This window comes from Salvia hispanica, chromosome 2, assembly GCF_029641045.1.
Source record: "Salvia hispanica isolate PSC_SH4W2 chromosome 2, Shi_PSC_v1, whole genome shotgun sequence".
Taxonomy (NCBI): domain Eukaryota; kingdom Viridiplantae; phylum Streptophyta; class Magnoliopsida; order Lamiales; family Lamiaceae; genus Salvia; species Salvia hispanica.
The window spans coordinates 30,928,627-30,951,428 of NC_142693.1; the positions used below are offsets into that span (position 1 = coordinate 30,928,627).

Here is a 22,802-nt window from a genome sequence, read left to right on the forward strand (position 1 = left end):
CAGAACTGAAGATGCAATGTACAAACCCAAACATACCAATCAATCACTTGCTAAAGGGATGCATCCAAGAACTTCATGCCAAACTCCCACATAACAAAAATGCCAAATAACCTATGCGTTACAGTAAGTAATGCATGACATCTATTTACCAATGCACAGAACTGAAGATGTAATGCACAAACACAAACATACCAATATATCACTTGCTAAAGGGATGCATCCAACAACTTCATGCCAAAATCCCACATAACAAAAATGCCAAATAATCTATGCGTTTCAGTAAGTAATGCATGACATCTATTTACCAATGCACAGAACTGAAGATGTAATGTACAAACCCAAACATACCAATCAATCACTTGCTAAAGGGATGCATCAAAACAACTTCATGCCAAACTCCCACATAACAAAAATGAACAATAATCTACAAAAATGATGGAATGATGCATAACCTTCATTCTGTTCTGGCTGGCTTTTGTAGGGGCGTTGTCTTTTAGTCATTCTATATCTGCGCGACGAGAGGGCAAAAATCGGTAAGTTTTCAACCATAACTCAGTGTGGTATCACCCAAAAAATGACAACAAGTGTACATATTGGCCAGAAATCCAGCATACAGTAAATAGAATGCTCACAATACCAACGTCTCCAACAAAAAAAAAAACAACTTTTGTGCATTACACCTATTGTAAAGTAAACCGATGCAAAAGCCAGATCCAAAGGATCCAAAGGAGAGAACTAATTGTTATATCAAGGATGAACAAAACCCTATCTCTAATAACCGCAATTTCATCTTTTCCAACAAAATCGAGCCAAACAATTTTGTGCATTATTTCGATTATAAACTAAAAAACGATGTTTAGGAGTGTTTGTGACTTCAATCGATGTTTAGGAGTGTTTGTGCCTACCAAACAAAAAAAACAGAACCACACCTTTTTTTTGCAGGAGATGTTTCGACTTTCAACGGAGAGCGCGTAGTGATTTCACGGCGGGAATCGTCCACCGACGTAGATTCCACGGCAGGAATGGTCTACCAACGGAGAGTTCACGGCGGGCAGCGTTGGTAGAACTTGATTTCAACTGACACAGCGGCGGCTAGGGTTTTGTGGAATTAGGGGAGAATATTTGTGAAGAGAGTGTTGATGGGATGGAGTGAGAGAGAGGGGAGTTGAGAGGTCGATGAAAATGCCGCGTAAATTTCGGACCTGCCGTTTCGAAACTGATTGTGTAGTATGTTATTTTACTGCTTTACCCTTTTAATGCACGAAAATGCACTAATAATGCAACACGGGATCAGATTGGCCCTTTTAATCTAATCCATCCATTCCATCAATCTAATGGTTGATATTAAGAAGAGAAAAGACACTTAGGGTGTAATAGGACCCTAATGCTCCCCTATATATATATATATATATAGGGGTGCACTATGGTGCCACCATAAATAGGATAACACCATACCACCAGTATAGTCCGTTAGATCTCATTTATGGACGCCTAGGATTAAGTTTCGTGAAAAAACACGGGTTTGCAGTCTACTGTATTAGATATTGCAGTCGTGGTAAACTGCAATATTGTTGTGGTAAGACTGCAATATTCAATAAACAACACTGCAATCTGGTAACGTAAAATTAGAAATTTCCTATTTTACCCCTCCGTGTTTTTACACGTGGCAGCATGACAAACACACGATTTTCAGATCCAATGGCCTAAAATAGTGGTATGGTGTTACAATAAAGAGGGTTGTCATCTTAATACATCTATATATATATATATATAGGGGTGCACTATGGTGCCACCATAGATAGGATAACACCATGCCACCAATATAGTCCGTTAGATCTCATCTATGGACGCCTAGGATTAAGTTTCGTGAAAAAACACGGGTTTGCAGTCTACTGTATTAGATATTGCAGTCAACTGTATTCGATATTGCAGTCGTGGTAAATTGCAATATTGTTGTGGTAAGACTGCATATTCAATGAACAGCACTGCAATCTGGTAACGTAAAATTAGAAATTTCCTATTTTACCCCTCCGTGTTTTTACACGTAGCAGCATGACAAGCACACGATTTTCAGATCCAATGGCCTAAAATGGTGGTATGATGTTACAATAAAGAGTGTTGTCATCTTAGTACATCCCTCTATATATATATATATATAGGGTTTTGATCTATGAAGACCAGATTTAAATACAGAAACGTAGAACACGGTCATACGTAGGGCATTTTTAGGTTATAGTTAGTTTATTATTAGGTCATGCTAACAAAGCATGACCTAAAATGATCTTAACATGACATAAACTCAAATCTTATAATATGACCTAAAACAACTTAATTATGACCTTCCGTGTTTTGGGTTAATTATTGACCATTAGATAATCTAATCCTAGGGCCAAGATTTGGGCTGCATTTCTGGGTATAAATGCATTCTTATTTTGATCATCTCCATATATATATATATATATATATATATATAAATATATATAGGGTTTTCATCTACCAAAGAAGCCCCTTAACTATAGAAATACAGACCATATGGTCCGTTAGATCTGGAGATGAATGGCCACGATCTGGATTGGTTTCTAATTTCCGTCGGTCATAATAAGAGCATTCTGGGTCACGTAAGGGTAGAACAAGAACTGAAATTCTTATGAACCGCCCTTCCATTTCTTAAGAGCGGATTTATTGGGATAATAATTACTCCACCCATTATTAAGTTGATTCTTCGGTTCCCGCGCCATTTAATTCCTTCTCTCTCACCAATTCAATTCACCACAACAACCACAGAACCCTACATTTTGGACGAAATATCACCCAAATCGACTGAGAATCAAATTCACCAAAAACCTACAAAACACTAGGCAAATTATCGGCGAAGAGGGTCTTGTCTGGGCAGCGAAATCGACTTCACACCTCAACTTGCGAAGCAAGATTTTGGTCCCGTCTTCTCCAACCATGGTGGACACAAGATCTTTAGGAAACACGGCTGATGACGGAAAAAGTTTGAATTTTATTTTTTTATTTTTTTACAATATTAGCGTAACTCAACTAAAATCTGACCAAAAAAATCTAATCCATTGGTTTGATGTAACCTAGTCTATAAACGAAATACTGGAAAGAAGAAGGCACCGCCAAAACCTAATCAACAAAAAGGTATGTCGAATTCCTTTTACTGGTGTATTATTTGAAGGAGTTTGTTTTAATTCTTTTTGTGAGCACTGATTTTTGTTCGTGGGTTTTTTGCCACAATCTGAATTTTAAAAGTTCAAGGTTAAATATATATGTATTTACATTATTCACCTCTGTTTTCAGAAGATTGAGTGAAGATAGATGTGATTTACTATTATAAGAGGACAAACATGAGATATATTTGATAGAAAAAGTTCATACTTTTATGCTTTGTTTGTGTAAATTTTTAAACACTAATTTATTGATGCTTCATATACTGCACCACAAAAAAATACCTTTGCAGCTATAGAAAAATGGATAGGAAAAGAAAAAAATGTTGAGAATCTTGGAACAGGTGAGTAAAAAAAAAAAATCTTTTTATCTCAACTACACAATTGTTGTTTATTGATGAGTAGGCTGCACTATTAACCTCGGTTTTATGCAGCGACTTTGGAGGCAAATACCAAAGGGATGGAACCGGAAGGTAGTGTACACACTGCTGGAAAAAGTGGTAAATATGAATTTATTTGGTTGAAACGTTTGAATTTAATTTTAAACACATAATTAAGCGGGAACATGTCATAGTATGTTGAGCCTCTGGTCGTTTAAACAGGGTTAAAGTTATATTTATTTACCTTATGTACCTGTCCTTTTTGAGAAACTAATGTTTTTATTTTTAAGATACAGTACCACCTACAAATGTCATTGCTGAAGGAGAACAAGGTAAAGGAACGGGTGAAGCTGCTTCCATTACTGGAAAAGGTGCTTACTTTAACACAAACCATAACGTGCTATTATTGTGATGATATATCTTTAACACAAATGATGTTTTATGACGGTTACCTATTAATATTAACATCATTTAATTGCACAAATGCAGTGATAGGGGAATTAGACACAAGTACAAAAGGGAAAGAAGGGGCAGCGAACGTAATAAATGCTGCAAAAGGTTATATATTGACTTTTGTTTGTTAGACACCTTGGAATTTGAAATTATATAAATATACCAGGTGGAAAATGTCATAGTATGTTCACTCTGATATCATATTTAAGTATTGTATCATTTTAAATATAATTAATTTTGTTCATATCTGTGCAGGTGTTGGCAGGACTGGTATGTCGTTAAACAAGGCAAACGAACTTAAATTAGGAAAAAGAGCCAGGGCTAAGGAGAGCCTCAAAATTATGCAATTGGAGACAACAACAAGAGATAAGACAAATACCTCCAATGCGACTGGCGATGTAAGTGAATCACCTGATATGTCTAAAGGTATTATTCCATTATAAGACAACTAATATTATTAACTAAAAGTAATATTACCTGATTTGGTTTTATGTTTGCAGGCTCAAAGCGCCTTCGTGAATCTGTGATGGAAACAAGCTGTTTAGGTGTAGACAATAAAGACAAGATACAACCAGGAGAGGTACACAAAAATGCACCTGCGAAGAAGAAGGATAGCAAAGGGAAGGAAAAGGTCGAGGAGATTGTTGGAACAGCAGAGACAGGTGAAGAGAATATAAGGCACGGAACGCTTAAGCTCAAAGCCAGCCCGCGAAAAATCATAGAGGTTTTACAAGCTCTAAACGAAGAGCAGATGAATGAAGTGGTAGAGATGGGTTTTAAAGCGCTGAGGTCCCTGGAAAAATGGCTTATGACCTGGTCAGAGGTTTCCGGGAAATAGACTACACAATACAGCTGGACACCGGACGATTGCCTATTTACCCTGAAGATGTCTACATGACTTTGGGGCTTCCTATGGGGGGGACGTTGATCAACATCGTTGAAAGGCAGAAAAAGAAACCATTCTTTGAGGAGGTTGCTCGAAGAATTGGAAAAAAACTCTGGTCGTATTCTTCCATAAGACCTTATGAAAGAGGTTTTGAAGTATAAGTCTGGAGGTGAATGGTTTCGAAAGATCTTCGTTCTTATCTTAGACACAGGGCTGATAAATCCATGTGGGGATGGTAAGTGCAGAACTCATATAGACTATTTGTTCAGAGACATGTCAGTTGTGAAAGAATACAACTGGTGTGCTTATGTATTCGAGACACTGGCAGTTGCAACAAAGAACTGGAGGATAACCAACAACGCCCCCTTCACAGGACCAATTGCATTCTTGGTGGTATGATCTTTATTACACTATGTTTATATACAGTTTCCAAATAACAGTCCATTTACCAAATTTGCATTTTTTATATAATTTAAAATCTTGAAGCATGAGTTATAACTTGTTAAAACTTACACTTCAATTGTAGGCCTTTTATTTGGATCGCGTTTTCCACAAAAAACTGCTGGTGTCACGCGTTTTCCCGACCGTTTATGGCTGGACAAGCGAAAAGCTAAGGCAACGAGAGAAGATGGAGCTTGAGTCCAATGATACTATCGGGAGTGGAAGTGTAGTAGAAAGAGGTGACCCTGACAAGCTGCCTTGGCCATCAAGGATAGTTGTCTTTGAAGCAGAAGAGCCGGAGCCAAAGGAGCAGTTGAAAACCGCTGATAAGTCGTATTCTAAGCCTTGATTACTGGTCAGTATATCGTGAAATGCATGTATTATCTGCAAAACAGTTGCTCAAGTGTGTAGGATTAAAGGATCCAAGTCAGTAGGAGACGATTCAGGTGACACAAGTGAAAAGGGCGCTAGAAGGGTGCAATACGGACCAGGATGCATGCCAGAGAAAAGGCTCGAGATGGAGAAGAAGGATAGATGGGATGATCATTAACAAGGGCAGAAAAGTCAAAACTTGAAGGAAGTCTACCCTAAAAGCAAGGGCAAGCCTCCCTATAAAAGAAGCCACTTCGAGAGAGAGAAAAGGAGTTCGCCTTTAGAGTTGGTCCCTTAGAGTTCGGTTAGGAGCTCTAAGTTCTCAGTTCAAAAAACACACTTAGTAGAATTCTCTCGAGAAGATCAGTCCTTCAGCATTGTCCAACCTCTCGTTCCTCACTTGACGTCCAAGAGTCTGCCGTAGAAGTCATCGATCCACCGTTCCAGCCAGTTGCCGTAGTAGTATAGCAGTATCATCGCCCGGAGTGGCCAAACAATCGTTATTTTGCTTTCTAGTTTAATCTTTACTTGTTTTCGTCGTTGGTTTTGTTGCAAACACTCATCGTTGTTGCCTTTTGAAGTACTTTGTGAAGTTCCAACGCTTAAATTATGAAGTTTCTTTTTCGTATGTCGCTTTGGTTCGAGTTTGCTTCATTCTGCCTAGGAAAATTAGATCTAGTTGTTGCTTTTAATTTCTAAGTGTTTTCTTACCTGGAGTTGTCGATCTGAAGTTGTAGTTATGTTTTAGTCTAATCTTCGTGCTTGAGTCTTCGTGTTGCATTATAATCACCGCCTTGCATATTAGTCAGTAGAAGTAAAATTGCAGTTTCACCGTTTATTTTAAGGTTGAGCATTTTAATCAATGGATCTTGAGTTTGAGGTTATGAATCTGAGTTTAGTTATGGTGTTTGTGTTCATCTGATTTTTTTGTTAATACTCGGTGAAGAAGAAAACGTCAAAATCAACTTTAGCTTGGACCACTTTACTTTTAAGTTACTTTTGCTTTTGTTCCCTACTTTTCAGTTGTACTGTCCAGACCTGTCAGAGAGCCACCCAGCCACCAGATATGCCTTGTAGTCTAAATTTCCTCTTTTAGTAACTGTCTACTTTTCATATGCCTCTGAGACACCTTGTCCCCTATTTCCACGAACACCACCACATGCCTGTTATTTTCACACCCACTAGTCAGTAGAGTACCTCCTTTATTTCTTGCCTAGGTAAAATCTCAACCCAAGCGTGGTAGCTAACCAAAAACACCCAGGAAAGTCACCGCATTTATCCAAACGTGTCCATCCTTGTGGGATTCGACCCTTACCTCCGCTATACTAATCAGTAGAAGTGGGTTGAGGAAAATTGTTTGAAGCCAGGTCCCGATTGTCGTACAAACGACTCAGCTGGGTCGGGAATCTCTTCCTGATCAGTTGGATACACTCCAAATTACATACGAAAACCGACCTAGAGACAACCTTCAACCGTGATGGAGGCGTTCGCAGAAGCAAGTGAAGATGCAGTACGGGGACTCGAAAATTTGGTGAGAAGTATGCATGATTTAAGTGATATAATCTAGAACTTTGAAGCGATGAAGCTTGCTGCATCGACTGCCTTCAATATGATGGGGATAATTGCTGAGGTGGAGGGGGATGAGGAGAAAACGGTTGCGTCCATGAAGACCTCTTTGGCAAAGGACAAGCTGAATGCACCAGAGCTTGTAGAGGCTGTGCAATGCGTGTTCAAAATTACAGCACAGCTGACCAAGCTTATAGACGAAAGGCTACCGTTTGAACTCCATCCTTCTTTTGTAGCAGATAATGTAAGTTGAAGACAACCCGAACACAAATGTAATTATTGATGCAAAACCAAGTTGCTTGTACTAACTATTTGAACACTGGTGTCTCAGTAGTATGTAATTTGTAATGGTACAATGACGATGTGGGACCCAGGAACTGCTTGTTATGACCCACTAATTATATGTGTTTCTATGACTCAGATATGCGTTTAGTATCACCCATAAGCTTATATGTTGCTATGACTCAGATATGCGTTTAGTATGACCCAAAGAGCTGATATGATGTTTTTGGATATTGTTAGTGTATTCTTCGGGCGTAGTAATTTTTTGTACCCATGGCAAGCTTATCTGATATATGTGATACAAATGCTCTTTTAGTCTGATGCATGATACTGTTTTCCAAAGTATTCTGTTACACAAACATAGTGAATCGCAGGGTGGTGTCGTCAAAAGAATCGCCATGAAAGAAAGAAACAGAACTAACATAAATGACTTACAGAGTTGTTTTGGTACACCATATACTGGAGTCAACAAGGTATATCTTCAAGGAATAATTCTTTACGTTTATTTATTATTAATGAGCTAAACAGGATTCTGCAATGGCTTTATCGTATTATATCTAGAAAATATTTTTGCAGATCAAAGTCATACTTAAACATTCATTAATATTACTGTTGCATTTAGTCTGTTCCGCAGATCAGTAGTTTCACGGCTATAGGAAGAAATAAATGCTCGGACACAGGAAAATCTATTACGAGTGTTGGTTCCGGAGTAGCACGTCTATGTGCATCGAAGGTAAATGATTATGTTATAACGTAAATCAAAAACTATATGTACTGAAATGTTTGTTGAGGTAGTGTATAATACTTATTATCTATGACTGTTTCAGAGTGAGTACCAGGAGCGCAACCCAAAAAATGGTACATCATTACACAGTGGTGGCAGTGCACCACATCCGACGGGTTCAGAAAAGGTACATTAAGCGTTGGTAAACATCGTTGTATGCATCTATTATGACCCAAAGGCTCGTACAGATTGGCGTTAGTCAAAGATTATTCGTAGCTTATTCTGAACTGTCATATAAATAGGAAGGAGCTATCAACGTGGATGAGATTATAAAATCAGCTGTGGCTGACTACATGGAAGGCGGTGGTAATGATGCTGTTGACGAATTTTTCTTGGAAGCATCAGGAACAAATTTAATAATAAATTTGGATAATAAGCTTAGTAGCATTGATGAAACTAAGGTATGTGTCTATCCTTAGTTCCATTATTAAAGAAATACTACAATGTTGTATGCCCGTCTTTTGTAACATTATGTTAAAATTAACATGTAGGGTAAGGAACTCGCTGTTGAAGCAATCGTAAAGACTGCAGTGGAAGCGTACATGGAATGTGACGAAGTTGATGAGGATTTTGTCACGCCTTTCTTTAATAAGTCAGAACCAAAAGTAGGCAAAGATTTGGTCATCTATGACAACAAACAAGTAAGTTTTGTTGTACTGATCTATTTGGTTCCAGGTAGAAGGGCATATACTTCCTAAACTGAATTTATAGAGTTTTTATACATCATATCCAAATGACCTATAATATCTACTTGTAGTTGCACGAAAACCATCACAAATTGAAGATGAACGTTCGTTCTAAGGCAGAGTTGAAATATTCTAATGCATTGCGTTCGCCATTTCTTGAGAGAGCAATAACCGTGTCATGCAAGCTTACTCCGGAGGAACGGGTTATGTATTACAGGTTGATGACCACTTACCACGGAAAAGAGTAAGTATTATGAAATAAACCGACCTATTAAATCTTTGGACTAATAACTAATAAATAATTTGTTGGAATGTCAGAGAAAATATTGTATACATTGATCGAGTTGTTGAAGTCACGCTTTGGGAATTCTGTTCGTTATTGCCACATCAAGAAGTTTCTACAGGAATAATTAGTGCCCACTGCTCGGTACTTAACCAAATGGAAGATTTGAAGTCGGTCACTTCACCCAAAAGGCTATTTTTCACAACCTACCCTGCTGTGAGTTAACCTAACCCACCTATATGGACACGAATATCTAGTTATCATGACATGTTTTTAATGATTTAAAGTTATTACCTAACTCTGCTGCTATAACTTGTGCAGGTATACACGGTTGTGGAAGCAAATGGAAAAACTGATGATGCAGACAAACTAAATGAATTTGCCACAAACATTGACAAAGAGGTCAGCGAAATACCACACTTCAGATGGGAAGACATAGATATGGTATGTTGCTGTAGCATCCATGATAAAAATTCAAAATTGGTTAGAGAAAACTATATTCATTTCTGACAAAATGCCAAACATGTTACAAAATATAGGTTTTCTTTGCATTCTGCCTTTCAAAAAGGTAATACACTGTGTGCTTCTGTTTCATCGCAAAGCAGTGGTGATAATAGACGCTTCTAAAGATAGAGAAGAGCATGACTTCCGGTATACCTACGGTTCTGTTCAGAGACGTTGGTATGTGTGACACATTAGTCCTCACATTAATACTTAAATGATATTTATACTGACGCATTGCATGTTTTACAGAGGACGGTCTTCTGTAAGTATTTAACCATGATTGGTTGCCACAATCAATGCAAGACAGTGATCAACGTACCTATTCAGAGGTTGAAGATGAGTTGGAGAACGACGGATAATATTGAGGACAGTGGTGTTTATTTGCTCAGACACCTTGAAGTCTACATGGGTGTGAGAGAGGTCAATGGAGTTGTGGACTATCAACTAAAAACAAAGGTGTGCTTCAGTATCTAAGAGCTAAATACAATCGTGTGTTGTTGTTAGCAAGAAATAACCATTGTGCATTACTGAATAAAGAGGAAGCATCCAAACACTGCGAATGAGAGCAAGAAAAAAAAGAACAACGTAGAAAAGATGATCGCAAACTACGAATCATGATCACTATTTATTGTTCATATCTTTATACATTACCACTATTTTAGTTAAAGGATGTTTAGTCATTGTAATTCTCATTTTCAGAACCATGTTTTATACATGTCAGCTTGCTGTTATTGTTACTATATATTATTTCATCTGTATTCATGAATGGATTCTCTATGCACTAGTACTAGTACTCCAGATGATGCTGCATTGTACAAATTAGTTTAAAAACAGAGATACTAACACGACATTTGTCCAATTTTGCTGCTGATATTTACAAATGTAAAGATTAACCATATGTATGATGATATGACCCAAAAATAGCATAACTATGAATGGCACATATAAATGTGGATTTTTCCATTTAATTTTCAGTCATTTGACTTAAAATGGCACATATAATGACGTGAAATTGGTCATTTGACTTAAAATGGCACATATAATGATGTGAAATTGTACTTCTGTACCACAAAATTAGTCGTTGCGTAAAACTGCTCTCTGAAACACCCTGTAATGCGTCCTTCATGTTTACTGCATGCGAAGTACTGTGTGATAAAAAAATACAATGCAATGGGTCATAATAAATGAATATATGAGTCATAGCGAAAAATAAATGATCAACTAGTGGCATAATAAACCAACATTTGAGTCCTGACATCACATTACTGAGTAACCTAATGTCTTATACCATTCTGATCGAAATGTTCATATCAAACAAGCTGAAGCAATACAAAATATTCTGGTCAGAGGGTCATAATAAACGAGTATATGAGTCATGGAAACGTATGGGTAATTTGGGTGATAATAATCCACTATTCGAGTCATGCCATAAAACTACTGTCACAACCACAAACTTCCTAATGATGGTGACTGCATCTAAACGTGATTCAATAGCACCTTAAAATCAAGGGATGAAGAATAAACATGATTTATAAGAAGAAACCTAGGACAAAAGTCTCGCAGGTGAAAGTGAAATGGACAACATAAAGTCAGAGTGCGGTCTAGGTTCACAATCCCTCTAACATAGAATCCTATTACAGCGGAAACGTCCAAGACAAGGCAGTATGTATGGAGACATACTACCCTGGGCTACCTATTGACTTATTCGAGGATTCATTCCCAACACCATCGCCTGCCCGTCCACGTTCAACCTGCACATTTTAAAAGAAACATGCAGGGCTGAGTATTTGATATACTCAGTGAGCACATTGCCAAAAAACAGTTTTGATTTTAATTGTCAAGCCACAGTTGAGAGATCACGGGGTTTTTATTTAAAAGGCCCGAGTCTCTAAATACTTTTCCTTTCATAAAGATTTTGATTGCGCAATCATATGACATGGATCTACCATATCTGAACATTGTGTGAACCGGGAATGTGGCCACATTCCACGACGGTCACTGGACCGGCCAACCCCTTTTGTTAGCTCACGGTCCCCTTATGTGTACACTAGTCCGAGTAGGGTTTGCGGCCCTACTGGGACCCGAATTCGATTTAGCATAAATTGGCATAGCCAAGCAGATAGGTAATCATAAAACAAAACATGGCATGACAACATACTTGAGCAAAAATTCACATTTTCATACTGAAATCACATTTTGAAAGAATGCCCACCTCAAAAGCTAAAGCTCCTTCCGGAATTTCCTTAATTTGGTCTTAGATGACGTTCGAAGACGTCCCTTTAGGAAAATAAAAAGGATACTTTATTAGATTTTGAGGTATCCATTAAGCTTAGACATGAATGCATCCTAAGTGCGATGATCATTTTATTCTTCTTTTAAAATTTTCAAGAAGAGTTCTAGAATTCTTGAATATGAATTAAATCAGTAGATTTAATTAAATTAGTAAAATTATTCACTTAACTAGAGGGTGCTACCTCCCATGCCATTTATGTAAACATTCAAAAAATTTGGCTCGAGGTCTAAATACTCGTTAGCGTATCGTAGTTTCTTAAAATTAATCATTTGAGCACTCTTGCTAGTTTCCGGAAAAAAAATTTAGACTTATCTTCGTGGAATTAATTTGTGGACTATTAATTAATTCATAACATATAAAGGCCCATGATTTAAATAAATTCTTAGCCCATGCTTTAATTAATTAGTGGCCCAACCTATTACTAAAGAGGCCCGATACCTAATTAATAAAAAGAATTGGCCCAAACTCCCTACCCTAACCATCGACCCCTCTCTCTTCCTCCTTCATTTCCAAAATTCCCCAATCACAAACCCTAAACTCTCCTCCCTCCTCTCTCTCGGCGACAACGCCGCCTGTTCCGCCGCCACCGCCTCGCGGCCGCCCTCATCGGTCGCCGTCCTCCGCCGCCTCCTCCGGCGGCGCTTCTCCTCCTCGGCGAAAACGCCGTCAACCGCCCATTTCCGTCCAGCACTCTCCCTCTCTCTCTCAGCTGAATTTGCCAGCGTCAGCCCGTCAGCTCTGTGCTCACGATTTCCGTCGAGTTCAGCGACACTATCGCCGGAGTCGCAGTGCCTCCTCGCCGTCTCCTTTCCCCCCACAAATTCATCCCCTAAAATTGATTCCCTAAATTGAGAATGAGGAGCTGAGCCTCCATCCCCTTCCTACGACCTCTCCGGCGCCGCTACCTCGATGGGAATTTCGGAGCTCCGTCAGCGCTGGCTCCCACACCGTCCTTCACTCCGCTACGGGAGCGGCAGCTCCTCTCGCCGCCGTCCCTTGTCGTCTGCCTCCTCCGTGAGGCAGCCACGACACTTACCGGAGGCTCACGCCCCCGCTTCCTCTGCGCTCCGGCGGGCGCTCTTCCTTCCCGGCGAATCAGTGGTGGAGAGGAGGCATCGCCTCCGTCGCGACGGCTCCACCTCGCCGTTCGCCGCTGCTCTGCGCCGAGCTTTCTCTCGCCGTCGAGCTCTTTCTCCATCAAGCTCTCCGGAAGGCAGCGATCTTTACTCGGCGGCGCCGACGCCAGCCGCCGCTGCCTCGCGCAGCTGCTCCAGCAGCGCCACCATTACAGCCAGTTCTCCGGAGCTTCGTTGTCATTCGATCGCACTAAGCTAAGCTTTCTAACTCCCATTATCTAGTTCATTATGTTGAGTTCATTTCTGGCAATAGCTTGTGGTAAAGAAGTTCTTGACTATGGGGTGCTAAAGCTTTGATCCTCCTTAGGCAGTAGCTTATGATATTTCTTGTACTAAATTGTGTGATGTGGAAATCCTAAAGCTCTAAGTTCTTGAGTATGAGGTTCTAATATGATGCAGAGGGGAGTATCTTGATTACCTTGCTTGTGGATTCCTCTTGTTTGTTGAGATACTTCTAGGCTCACTCCCTTCACTCTCCTTGCTCCCGCTCTAATTCTCGACAATGTGTGTGGTCATAGTGTGGCAGTGAGGCTGATTGGAGAGGGTGTATATATATTGGAGTTTGTTGGGATTTTGGCAGAGATTAAATCTGGACTCTTTGGCTCCTTGCTAGCTATTCTTTTGGTGGTTTATGGAGTATGTACCGTGAGAAATAAATGGCTGTTGTGCAATAGTTGTTGCAGGGCTGACTTGCCTTCTATGGCAAATCCTTGGTCCTCTATAACTAAAGGAAATGTTGTTTCTTTTCTTCAATTAATAGCCCCCTTTATTTTCTTTTGTTTCCTAGTCACTAAACTTGTCTTTACTTATCTTGTAGGTGAGAGGAAAAGCATGGCTGCCTTGCGGCTGCCTTGAGACGTGGGTCAGCTGCCCTGAGTCTCCGTCGGTTGCCTGGGCTCGGCAACTGCACGGATATGGCGCGGTGGTAGTGCGGCGTGGGCTCGGGAAAAGAAGTCCAAGTGCAAGCTACCCTAGACTTTATTTCCTTGAGCTTTTGGTTCATTCAAGAGTATTGTAATATTAATATCCCATCTCATCCTTTTTGTAAGACCATCATGAAATTCCAAAGAAACAAATTTTGGGCATTATGTGGATATTTTCTTTCGGGAACACTTGAATAGCATTCCTTTTTATTCCGCAACGTACATTAGTTGGTTTAGTTCGTTTGATTATTTCTTTAACTTTTACTTTGCAAAAACACTATTAAGTTCATCAAATGCTCGAGTTCCATTTATTTTCACGAAACAAGAGAACGATAGATTTCTAGTTCGACGTTAACATACATGAAAAGATAATAAAAGAAGCGGGTGCTACAACTACTGAAAATCAAAATGCCTGATACAAAACAGACCGAACTGAGTAATTTCCAACAACATGACATTGAACTAATGTTACTTCAAAAGAAAAAGAATACATGGTATCAAACTTCAGAATTTCTTCTCGAGCGCTGTTTTTCTTTCTCTTTTAATTTGTCCCAGTTCCTTGAATCGTGGTGACCCCACTCCTGACATTTCTTGCATTGACGCAAAGGCTTGCTCTTAAGCTTCAAATCCTTCTCCACTCTTGAGGGGACTCTACTACCAGATCCCTTTGTGCTGACGACTTCAGGTGGTTGAACATCTACTTCCAGGGGTGCCTCTGCCCCATAAAATTCTTCAATAAGCTTCTTCTTCGGTGCTGTAGATGTTACTACTCCGCCGTCGAAAATCTGCTGCCTTGCTTCACGAACTATAGATGTAAGCTCATGCATTTGATCAATATTGACAAAAACAGCCTGGTACAACTCCAACATCTCTCCCAATAAAATTGTTTGCGCCTTTTTCTTGTCATCATCATAACCATGCGTTGCTACATCTTCGAATTAGACAGCATGCACAGCCTTAACTAGAGGAGATTTCAACCATCTACCTCCAATTAGATTCTCCGGAATCAAGCGCATCTTTTTGTTCTTCAACACATGAAAGATGTGACAGCATACAAGACCTACCATAGAAAACATCTTACATCCACAATGGAACAAAGAATCCTCCACGGAGAATGTTACATCCCATGTGTTTGAATAATGATCTAATACCTTGTAAAGCTCGGGACTTGATTCATTTGATATAGATATAAGGAAGTAGTAATACGCCTCCAATATCTGTTCGTGTATTTCCTTGAATGCATAGTCTGTGAATATTGTTGATGCATGCTTCTCAGCAGACCACTCTGTTCTCATCTTTGCGGTAGTATTCGTGTCCATATAATCCAGCTTTGTGGACCGGTTGCGTTGGGCATAAACAACATTGTTGAAGTTCATTAAAAACATAACAAGGTTAGCCCCGGACTGAGTATACCTCTTAAAAAAACTATTCTGAGATTCAGAAACAGATGTTGTCTTTATCAGAGAACTGTTAGGAAAGTCCCTAAAGTATGCCGGAACCCAGAACTCTCTAGATTCGAACATAGAAACAAACCAGTCCGCGTCGTCAAGTTCATATGTCTCCATGACAGTGTTCCATTTGTCTTCAAACTCGGTGGGTTCAATCAACTCGAACCAAACCCACGAATTCAAATCCTTTTAAAAATCAGAATTACCAAGTAGTGATTTAGGTACCTTTTCAGCTACTTTAGCCATGATGTGCCACATGCACCATCTATGACGTGTATCCACAAGAACATTTTCAACAACTACTTTCATTCCCAAGTCTTGATCAGTAATAATCAACTTAGGAGACAGTCCCATGCACTTGACAAACTGTTTGAAAAGCCATGAAAAAGAGTCTACGCTCTCACTACAAAGCAAACAAGCTCCAAAGGACACCGCACGCCCATGGTCGTCCTTCCCAGTGAATGGAGCAAATATCATAGAGTAACTGCACAGCAAAATAACAACGGATTAAATCATTAACACGTGGATATCGATGTTGTATGCTAATATGTCATAATAAACTGAAATCATATCATAACAGAAAAAGGCAACAATTTTAAGGGGGACAACATTTACCTATTCGTTGAGTAGGTAGTGTCAAACGAAACAATGTCACCAAATTGCATGAAATTCTTCTTACCAATAGGATCGCACCAGAATAAATGCATCAATCGACTACGAGAATCAACCTCATACTCGTACGTGAAGGCGTCACAACTTTCCTTCTTCTTCATTTCGTCTATTATCATTTGGGTGTCATATCCTTCAGCGTATCTTCTGATGTCCCGTGTGTAGTTACGGATGCCCAACACAGTACACCCAACGGACTTATTTCCGCCCATCAATTCAGTCAACAGCTTGAAAGTGAGAGAATGACCGATATTAGCTGGAACACAGTCCGTAATAAATTTTTGGTGAACTGGATCAAGTTGACGATTTAATCTCATGAACTTCTGGTGTTGTACCAAAACCATGGGGTGGTTGTGTTCTTCGTTCAAGTGTTGAATGACATAACCACGGTCAGAATCAAATTTGAATGCAACCCGAGCATTACATCCATATTTTTTAGATTTACGTCGTCGTTTGGGTTGTTCATCGTTAAATTTCTGCTCACCTTCTCTGTTACACACCATGTAAAACCATATGGTAAGATCATCAACCTTCTTTGAACCGTTCTTCCTTGTGTCAAAACCGATACATCGACCATAGTTCTCATAAAACTCAATGGCGTTTTCCAAAGTAGGGAAGCTATGACCAACAAAAGGTTTAAGATCTATAGGGCATTCTGGTGTATTTAAATCTGTAATGTTAAAAACAAAGACAGTCAGTGTTGATAGTCCTAAAATAATACATGCAGTATAAAGTACTGCTAAAAATTGTCACAGTATATAATATGTCATGCTAAGTGCATATTTGAGTCATACAAAAACATGTCATAGTTGCCCCTTTACTAAGAAATACTTGTATCATTACTACTACTGATGAAGACTCAAAGATAAAAACAACCCAAACGTTGTGTCATACTAAGTGCGGATTGAAGTCATACGAAATAATGGCATAATAAACAGATAAATAAGTAATGATTGTAACATTACTAAAACAAAACGATAAAGAATTCATGGTTGAATCATTATTAAAATTACAGTCACAAAATTAAAATCATAACCTGTATTGTTAAGAATGTCATCGGGGGTTGATTGATTATCTAGATGTGAAGTAGATGGCGTTTCAGATTCCATTTCCAGAACGATTGAATCTGGAGACAAGTGCTCTATAAGTGTAACAGAATGATGCAGCGACTGGATGTTATAAACGAAAATATGTAGTTTTCAACATTGTGGAATGCAAACTCAAAGGCTGTGAAGAAGAAGACAAATCTGGAAACTAAGTAGAAGGTAAAATGAATTAAAAATCATATGAATCTTCAGAGAAGATATGAAGGAGAGAAATTATGGATTGTAAGACACATAACTCACGCTGATGATCAGTGAGTGGAGAGAGGAATATGCAACATTATAGGAACTTCCATAACCAACGAAAACATGGATTGACCAAAGTGACCTTTTATGAATATAAATTATTAAATTAATATAATCTGACAAATAAATCTAGCCATTAGATAATCTAATCTTAAGATGATCACGCCTAATCCTATGGATAATAAACCGTCTGTATTTCTTTATTTAAGGCCATTTTTGTTTTGATCAAAATCCTATATATATATATATATATCTCGAGTTTTGATCTATGTAAAACTCATTCTCAATACAAAAATACAGAACCCTGTCCGTCCGGCGATTGACCGAATAGGAGATGCCACAATTTGATACCATTAAATATGGTAATTTAAAATATCTATTACTAGAGTCATTCTTATCCCAAGTGATTAAGATGATTTCAATTGACTATTGTTTTTCCTATCTTATTTCTGGTATAATTCATTCATAGAATATGTTTTGTATAAGCACATAATTTTTCACATATCATCTTAATACTATAATGTCATATTATGTCAATCACTATCAAATATCATATAATCACATCATATATTATCATGTAATATCATATAACCATAGAAAACTTCATAAAATGTTAGACAATTCCACTTACCTTCATAGGACACCGTATAGCAATCGCATGCACCGCCAATTATACCCGATCTTGTAAACTGAATCTCCAGGTTCTGATATAGGTAGTACTGAATCTCTGAAGAGCAAAAATCATGTCAGAGGCTCCGAAGAGCAAATCATATCAGAGGCTTCGAAGAGCAAAACCATGTCAGAGGCTCCGAAGAGCAAACCGTATCAGAGGGTCCGGAGAGCAAATCGGAGGCCACAAAGGGCAATTATCACGTTATCTCCCCCGCGTGGGTACCGATCGATATATCATATTCTCCACCGCGTGTGGACCGATCGAATATCATACTATTTCCGCCGCGTGCGGACCGATCGAAATAGTTTTGGTGCACCAACATACTTATCAAATTGCCACCACGTGTGGCCCGCTCAAATATATCATAATTTCCCCCGCGTGGGGACCGATCGGACCCAAGTATAATCCTGGGCCTGTACCATGGTACACAAGTATTTCCACCGCGTGTGGACCGATCGGACTCGGGTATAAAACTCGAGCCTGCATCATGATGCACTACTTATTTCTCCCGCGTGGAGACCGATCGGGTCCGAGTAGAACGCGGGCCTACACCATGGTGTAAAATACATCCTATTGGCCTGCCACTGTACTGACCCTCCTTCTTGAATTCAGATACCACTTCCAATTGCCCATGTACTACTTATGTCATACATGCCATATTTCTCATATATCGTCTTGCACCAAATATTCATATTCCACATAATTACTATTTTTATTATCCTTATTACACATCTTTTTCTTAACATTTTCATAATTATTGTCACTTCTCACATCTATTCAAATGTTACTACTATTCACAACATACATAATCTCAATATCACAATTGAATGACTACCATCTTAATATTATACTCTTTCCCACCATTAATTCACTCAATTACTATTCACTTCTTCTATCTAGACTCGCTTTAATAGTAATGTCCATAATTAATTCCAAGATTAATTATGTAATCCGTATTTCATTTAAAATCCTAATTTCATGATCAAATCGTAAAACTGAAGCATATTAGTTATATATCCAAAATTTTACTAATTAAATCACGTTAAGTAATTTAACATGTCAATATAATTAAAACATAATCCCTTAACTAGACGAAGGGAGGGGCCGAGCCGCCCATGCTAAGGAAAGGGATGAGAACCGAAGTCCCTCATAATTATCTCAATAAAACTCTATAACATAATTATCACTACTTATTCAAACATGATATATTAAATATGAATTAAACTATATAACTGACACTCCTAATTAGACGAAGGGGGCAGGGCCTCCCATGCTAATTTAGGAGTGTATCCGTATGACCTCTTTAAATATCACATTAAAATTCTAACACAACATTAATCTCTCAATCATAATTTATTAATTAAATTAACCAAATTAACTTAAATAACACTCCTTACTTAGAGCTAAGGTGGCCAAGCCAACCATGCTAAGAAAGGAGTGGGGTGCCAAAGCCCCTTAAATCCCACATTCACATTTTATAACATAATTATAATTCATTACTTATAATAATTTATTAGTTGAAAAACAAGAATTAACATACTAATTAAATTATAATACCACTCCTTGATTAGACGGAGGGGCCGAGCCCCTATGCTAAACTAGGAGTGGGGTGTCGAAGCACACCTTAAAATGAGAGGTTAGGATCTATTTATAGCAAGCTCCCAAGTTTCTAGAATTTTCTTTTAGAATTTGTTTAACTTAATTCTAGATTATTCTACAATAGGCTAGCGATAAATGGTAAACAAGAATTTTCTCACATGTGTGTAATAATTTCGCACCTTTTCCATACTCCTTCTAGAAGGACATATTTTTATTTTATTTGTTAGTGTTGTTGGCCTTCTACTCCATAATATTTACAAAATTAACTATTATTTTAATAACTTACTTTACTATTTTATTTCCGTATCATTTCTTTAAACTGACATATATTTAATTTCTATTACGTAACAAATTGCTTTCGAAACGGTATGATCATTTATTCAAACAATTCTATTTAGTTACTAAAAGTTCTTTTCATTATTATTACTCCTAAGTTTTATATATAGTCTTGTTAAATCATATCAATTAATTTCGTGCAATATTTTCGATAGTTTCACTCGAAATCGCCGAATTTCATGTCGGAAAATAATTTCCAACTAAGCACTATTTTGGGATGTTACATCGTAAGCTTATTTTTATGTCATTATAATAAGGATGACATAAAATGATATTAACATGACCTCAAACCCAAATTTTATAATATGACCTGAAACTTCTTTATAATGACCCACCGTGTTTTTATTTAATTATTGACCATTAGATTGAAAAATCTCATGGTCAGGATTTGGTCTAGATTGTATTGAGGTTGTAACACTCCGGAAAATGTAGTATTTTAAATACTATATAGTAAGAAAATATTTTCAACTTAGAACCAAAGTATATTTTTTTTTTTTTGGGGAAGTTCTATGCATTTAGAAACACCTCATTCATTAAAAAAAATCATGACCTTAATTGAGGATCTTTGTTGGAATGTAGAATTTAGATTTAAGGTAGAATTGTTGGGATCGTTTGGACTACAAAATTGTTCAAATCATGCTTCATTTGGTTTGATCAAAGTTATTACATGATAATTGGGCCTGATTTATTCCCTCATCTGAAGCAAGCTCATTTAATTTATTTCTTCTAAACCTTAGGCCCAATTTTCTTATAACCATTACTCTAACTTATCTCTAAGCTACCAATCGTATGTAACCACTTGCAGTCACTTTAGCTTAGATGGGTGTACTGAGTGTACACATGTGGAAGCCTGAGTATTTAGTAAAGAGAATAGAAGCTAAACATTAGAAAACAAGGAGAAAAGGGAAAGGGGAAGAATAGGAAGATTAAGAGGTATGTATAAAAATTTCTTCACGAAGGACTCCTCGTCTTTACCAAACAAATTATTTAAATCCCATAAATTTTGTGCCACAATTCTTTCCTCTTTCTGTATAGATCATGTAAGTGTTCCATGGTTCTGATTTGAGGCCTGAAATTCAAGGAAAGAAAGAGGGAAGGTTGCTGCTGCTGCTGTTTCGGTTCGCCGTTGTGCGACGCAGCAACCTGTTCGACCCTTTCCTAATGGTTCAATCATGGAATTTTGGTGTATTTTTACACCACGTTGAACCTATTCTGATAGGCTTTGAGAATCTTGTCTCGGGTCTTCATTTTGATATCGTTTAATTTGCCGTTTTGGTGTCGAAAGTTGCAAAAAAGGAAGGGGACAATTATGTCATGTCTAAAATAAATTTTAGAAATTGACTCCCTTTTAGGAGTTCACTGTGTTCTCTACTAAAGAATTAAATTCCTTTCATTTTGTTTTGATTTTTTTTTAAGAGCACTCTAAACTTTCAAATCAAGTCAGTAGCTTGACTTAGTTTGTCAATCTCTCTTCCGCAGTTTGAGACGAGCTGCATTTCAGTTACAAATGATCCCATTTACTAGGAAATTCCTAACTTATGTCATTTATGGACCTACATTAGAATTCTAAGTTAGAATTACAAACTTTGTAGGTCGAGACGAGCTGTCAGGATAGGAAATTTCCACACATATTGCATTGTACTCTGAGGTCGTCAAGGTGGGTTTTTCTATTACTCAAAACCATGTTATAAATTGCCATGTGAACATGTTAACTGTGTTTATAACATTGTTTACAAAATGATTGGATATTTGAGACTTCAGGCAAGAGGAAATTCCGAATTTCAAGCATAGACAGTTTACTTTGTGACTAAATGTCTAGATAAGTAGCCGTAAAGTATTCATGTGATCACATTGAGTCTCTTATCCAATGAAGAAGGGTAAACTTTGTTATAAAGTGTGTTTATCATTGTTTATTTTTAAGCATGAAAGTATGTTTGAACGAATGTAATACCCACTGAGTGTTTTCTGGCACTCAACCTAAATATTTTTCAAATGGTTTCAGGTGTTGGAGATCAAGCTGGGTGAAGACTAGCTGTTGGTGTGGATTTAATGGTGACCACGATGTTATGTGGATTTTTGCTTAAATCATCCTTAAACTTGGGTTTGGATGCTACCAATTAAATATCTTAGCTACTATTTTGTAAAAGGAAGAAAACAGCCGGTTTGAAACTTAGGGACATAGTTGGCTAGTGAGTTGTTAGATTGTATAAACAAATATTTTGGTATGTATAGAAAGGTTGACTGTAAATCTTTTGAATATGTCGTCTAGTTGGCAAGATATCTTCGTTGTTGGCATTTTTATTAGATTGTATAAACAAATATTTTGGTATGTATAGAGGTAAGGACTTGAAAAAGATATGTTGGAGTTGAATTCAAACTTGAAGTGGAGGTGTTGTCTATTTCGAAATTTTATTTTGAAATCAGCTGAACTTTTCAATTAATATTTGTCATATAAGAATGTAGGTAGGTTTTAGTGACATCTCTATTCTGTTGAATTGGGGCGTTACAGAGGTGCATTTTTTATTGATCATTTTCCTATACATATATAATAACCCTCATTTTA

General features: G+C 37.8%; 1 protein-coding gene and 1 long non-coding RNA gene across 2 annotated transcripts; one reads left to right on the forward strand and one right to left on the reverse strand.

The window, feature by feature from the left end:
* Positions 1-14,662: 14,662 nt before the first annotated feature.
* On the reverse strand, positions 14,663-17,391 carry LOC148932159 (protein FAR1-RELATED SEQUENCE 5-like). Its single transcript, XM_089065014.1, has 5 exons — positions 17,319-17,391; positions 16,229-16,952; positions 15,851-16,097; positions 15,151-15,799; positions 14,663-15,096 (listed from the first exon to the last, which is right to left on the reverse strand). Exons 1-5 carry the CDS (start codon positions 17,389-17,391, stop codon positions 14,663-14,665), a joined length of 2,127 nt encoding a protein of 708 aa, XP_088921140.1.
* A 3,695-nt stretch (positions 17,392-21,086) lies between these two features.
* LOC125202726 (uncharacterized) lies at positions 21,087-22,498 on the forward strand. The gene is made up of 3 exons (XR_016135474.1): positions 21,087-21,172; positions 21,832-21,896; positions 22,242-22,498. It is a non-coding gene; the product is annotated as an uncharacterized LOC125202726 (long non-coding RNA).
* The last annotated feature ends 304 nt before the right edge of the window (positions 22,499-22,802 follow it).

Bases quoted from the DNA above. Each gene is read 5' to 3' on its own strand.
- LOC148932159 (XM_089065014.1), bottom strand. From the start codon at position 17,391: ATGGAATCTGAAACGCCATCTACTTCACATCTAGATAATCAATCAACC. The intron at 15,800-15,850 runs GTAGCTGAAAAG...GATTTTTAAAAG, and splicing joins TGTGGCACATCATGGCTAAA to GATTTGAATTCGTGGGTTTG. The intron at 15,097-15,150 runs GTAGATGGTTGA...TCTAATTCGAAG, and splicing joins TCCGGAGAATCTAATTGGAG to ATGTAGCAACGCATGGTTAT.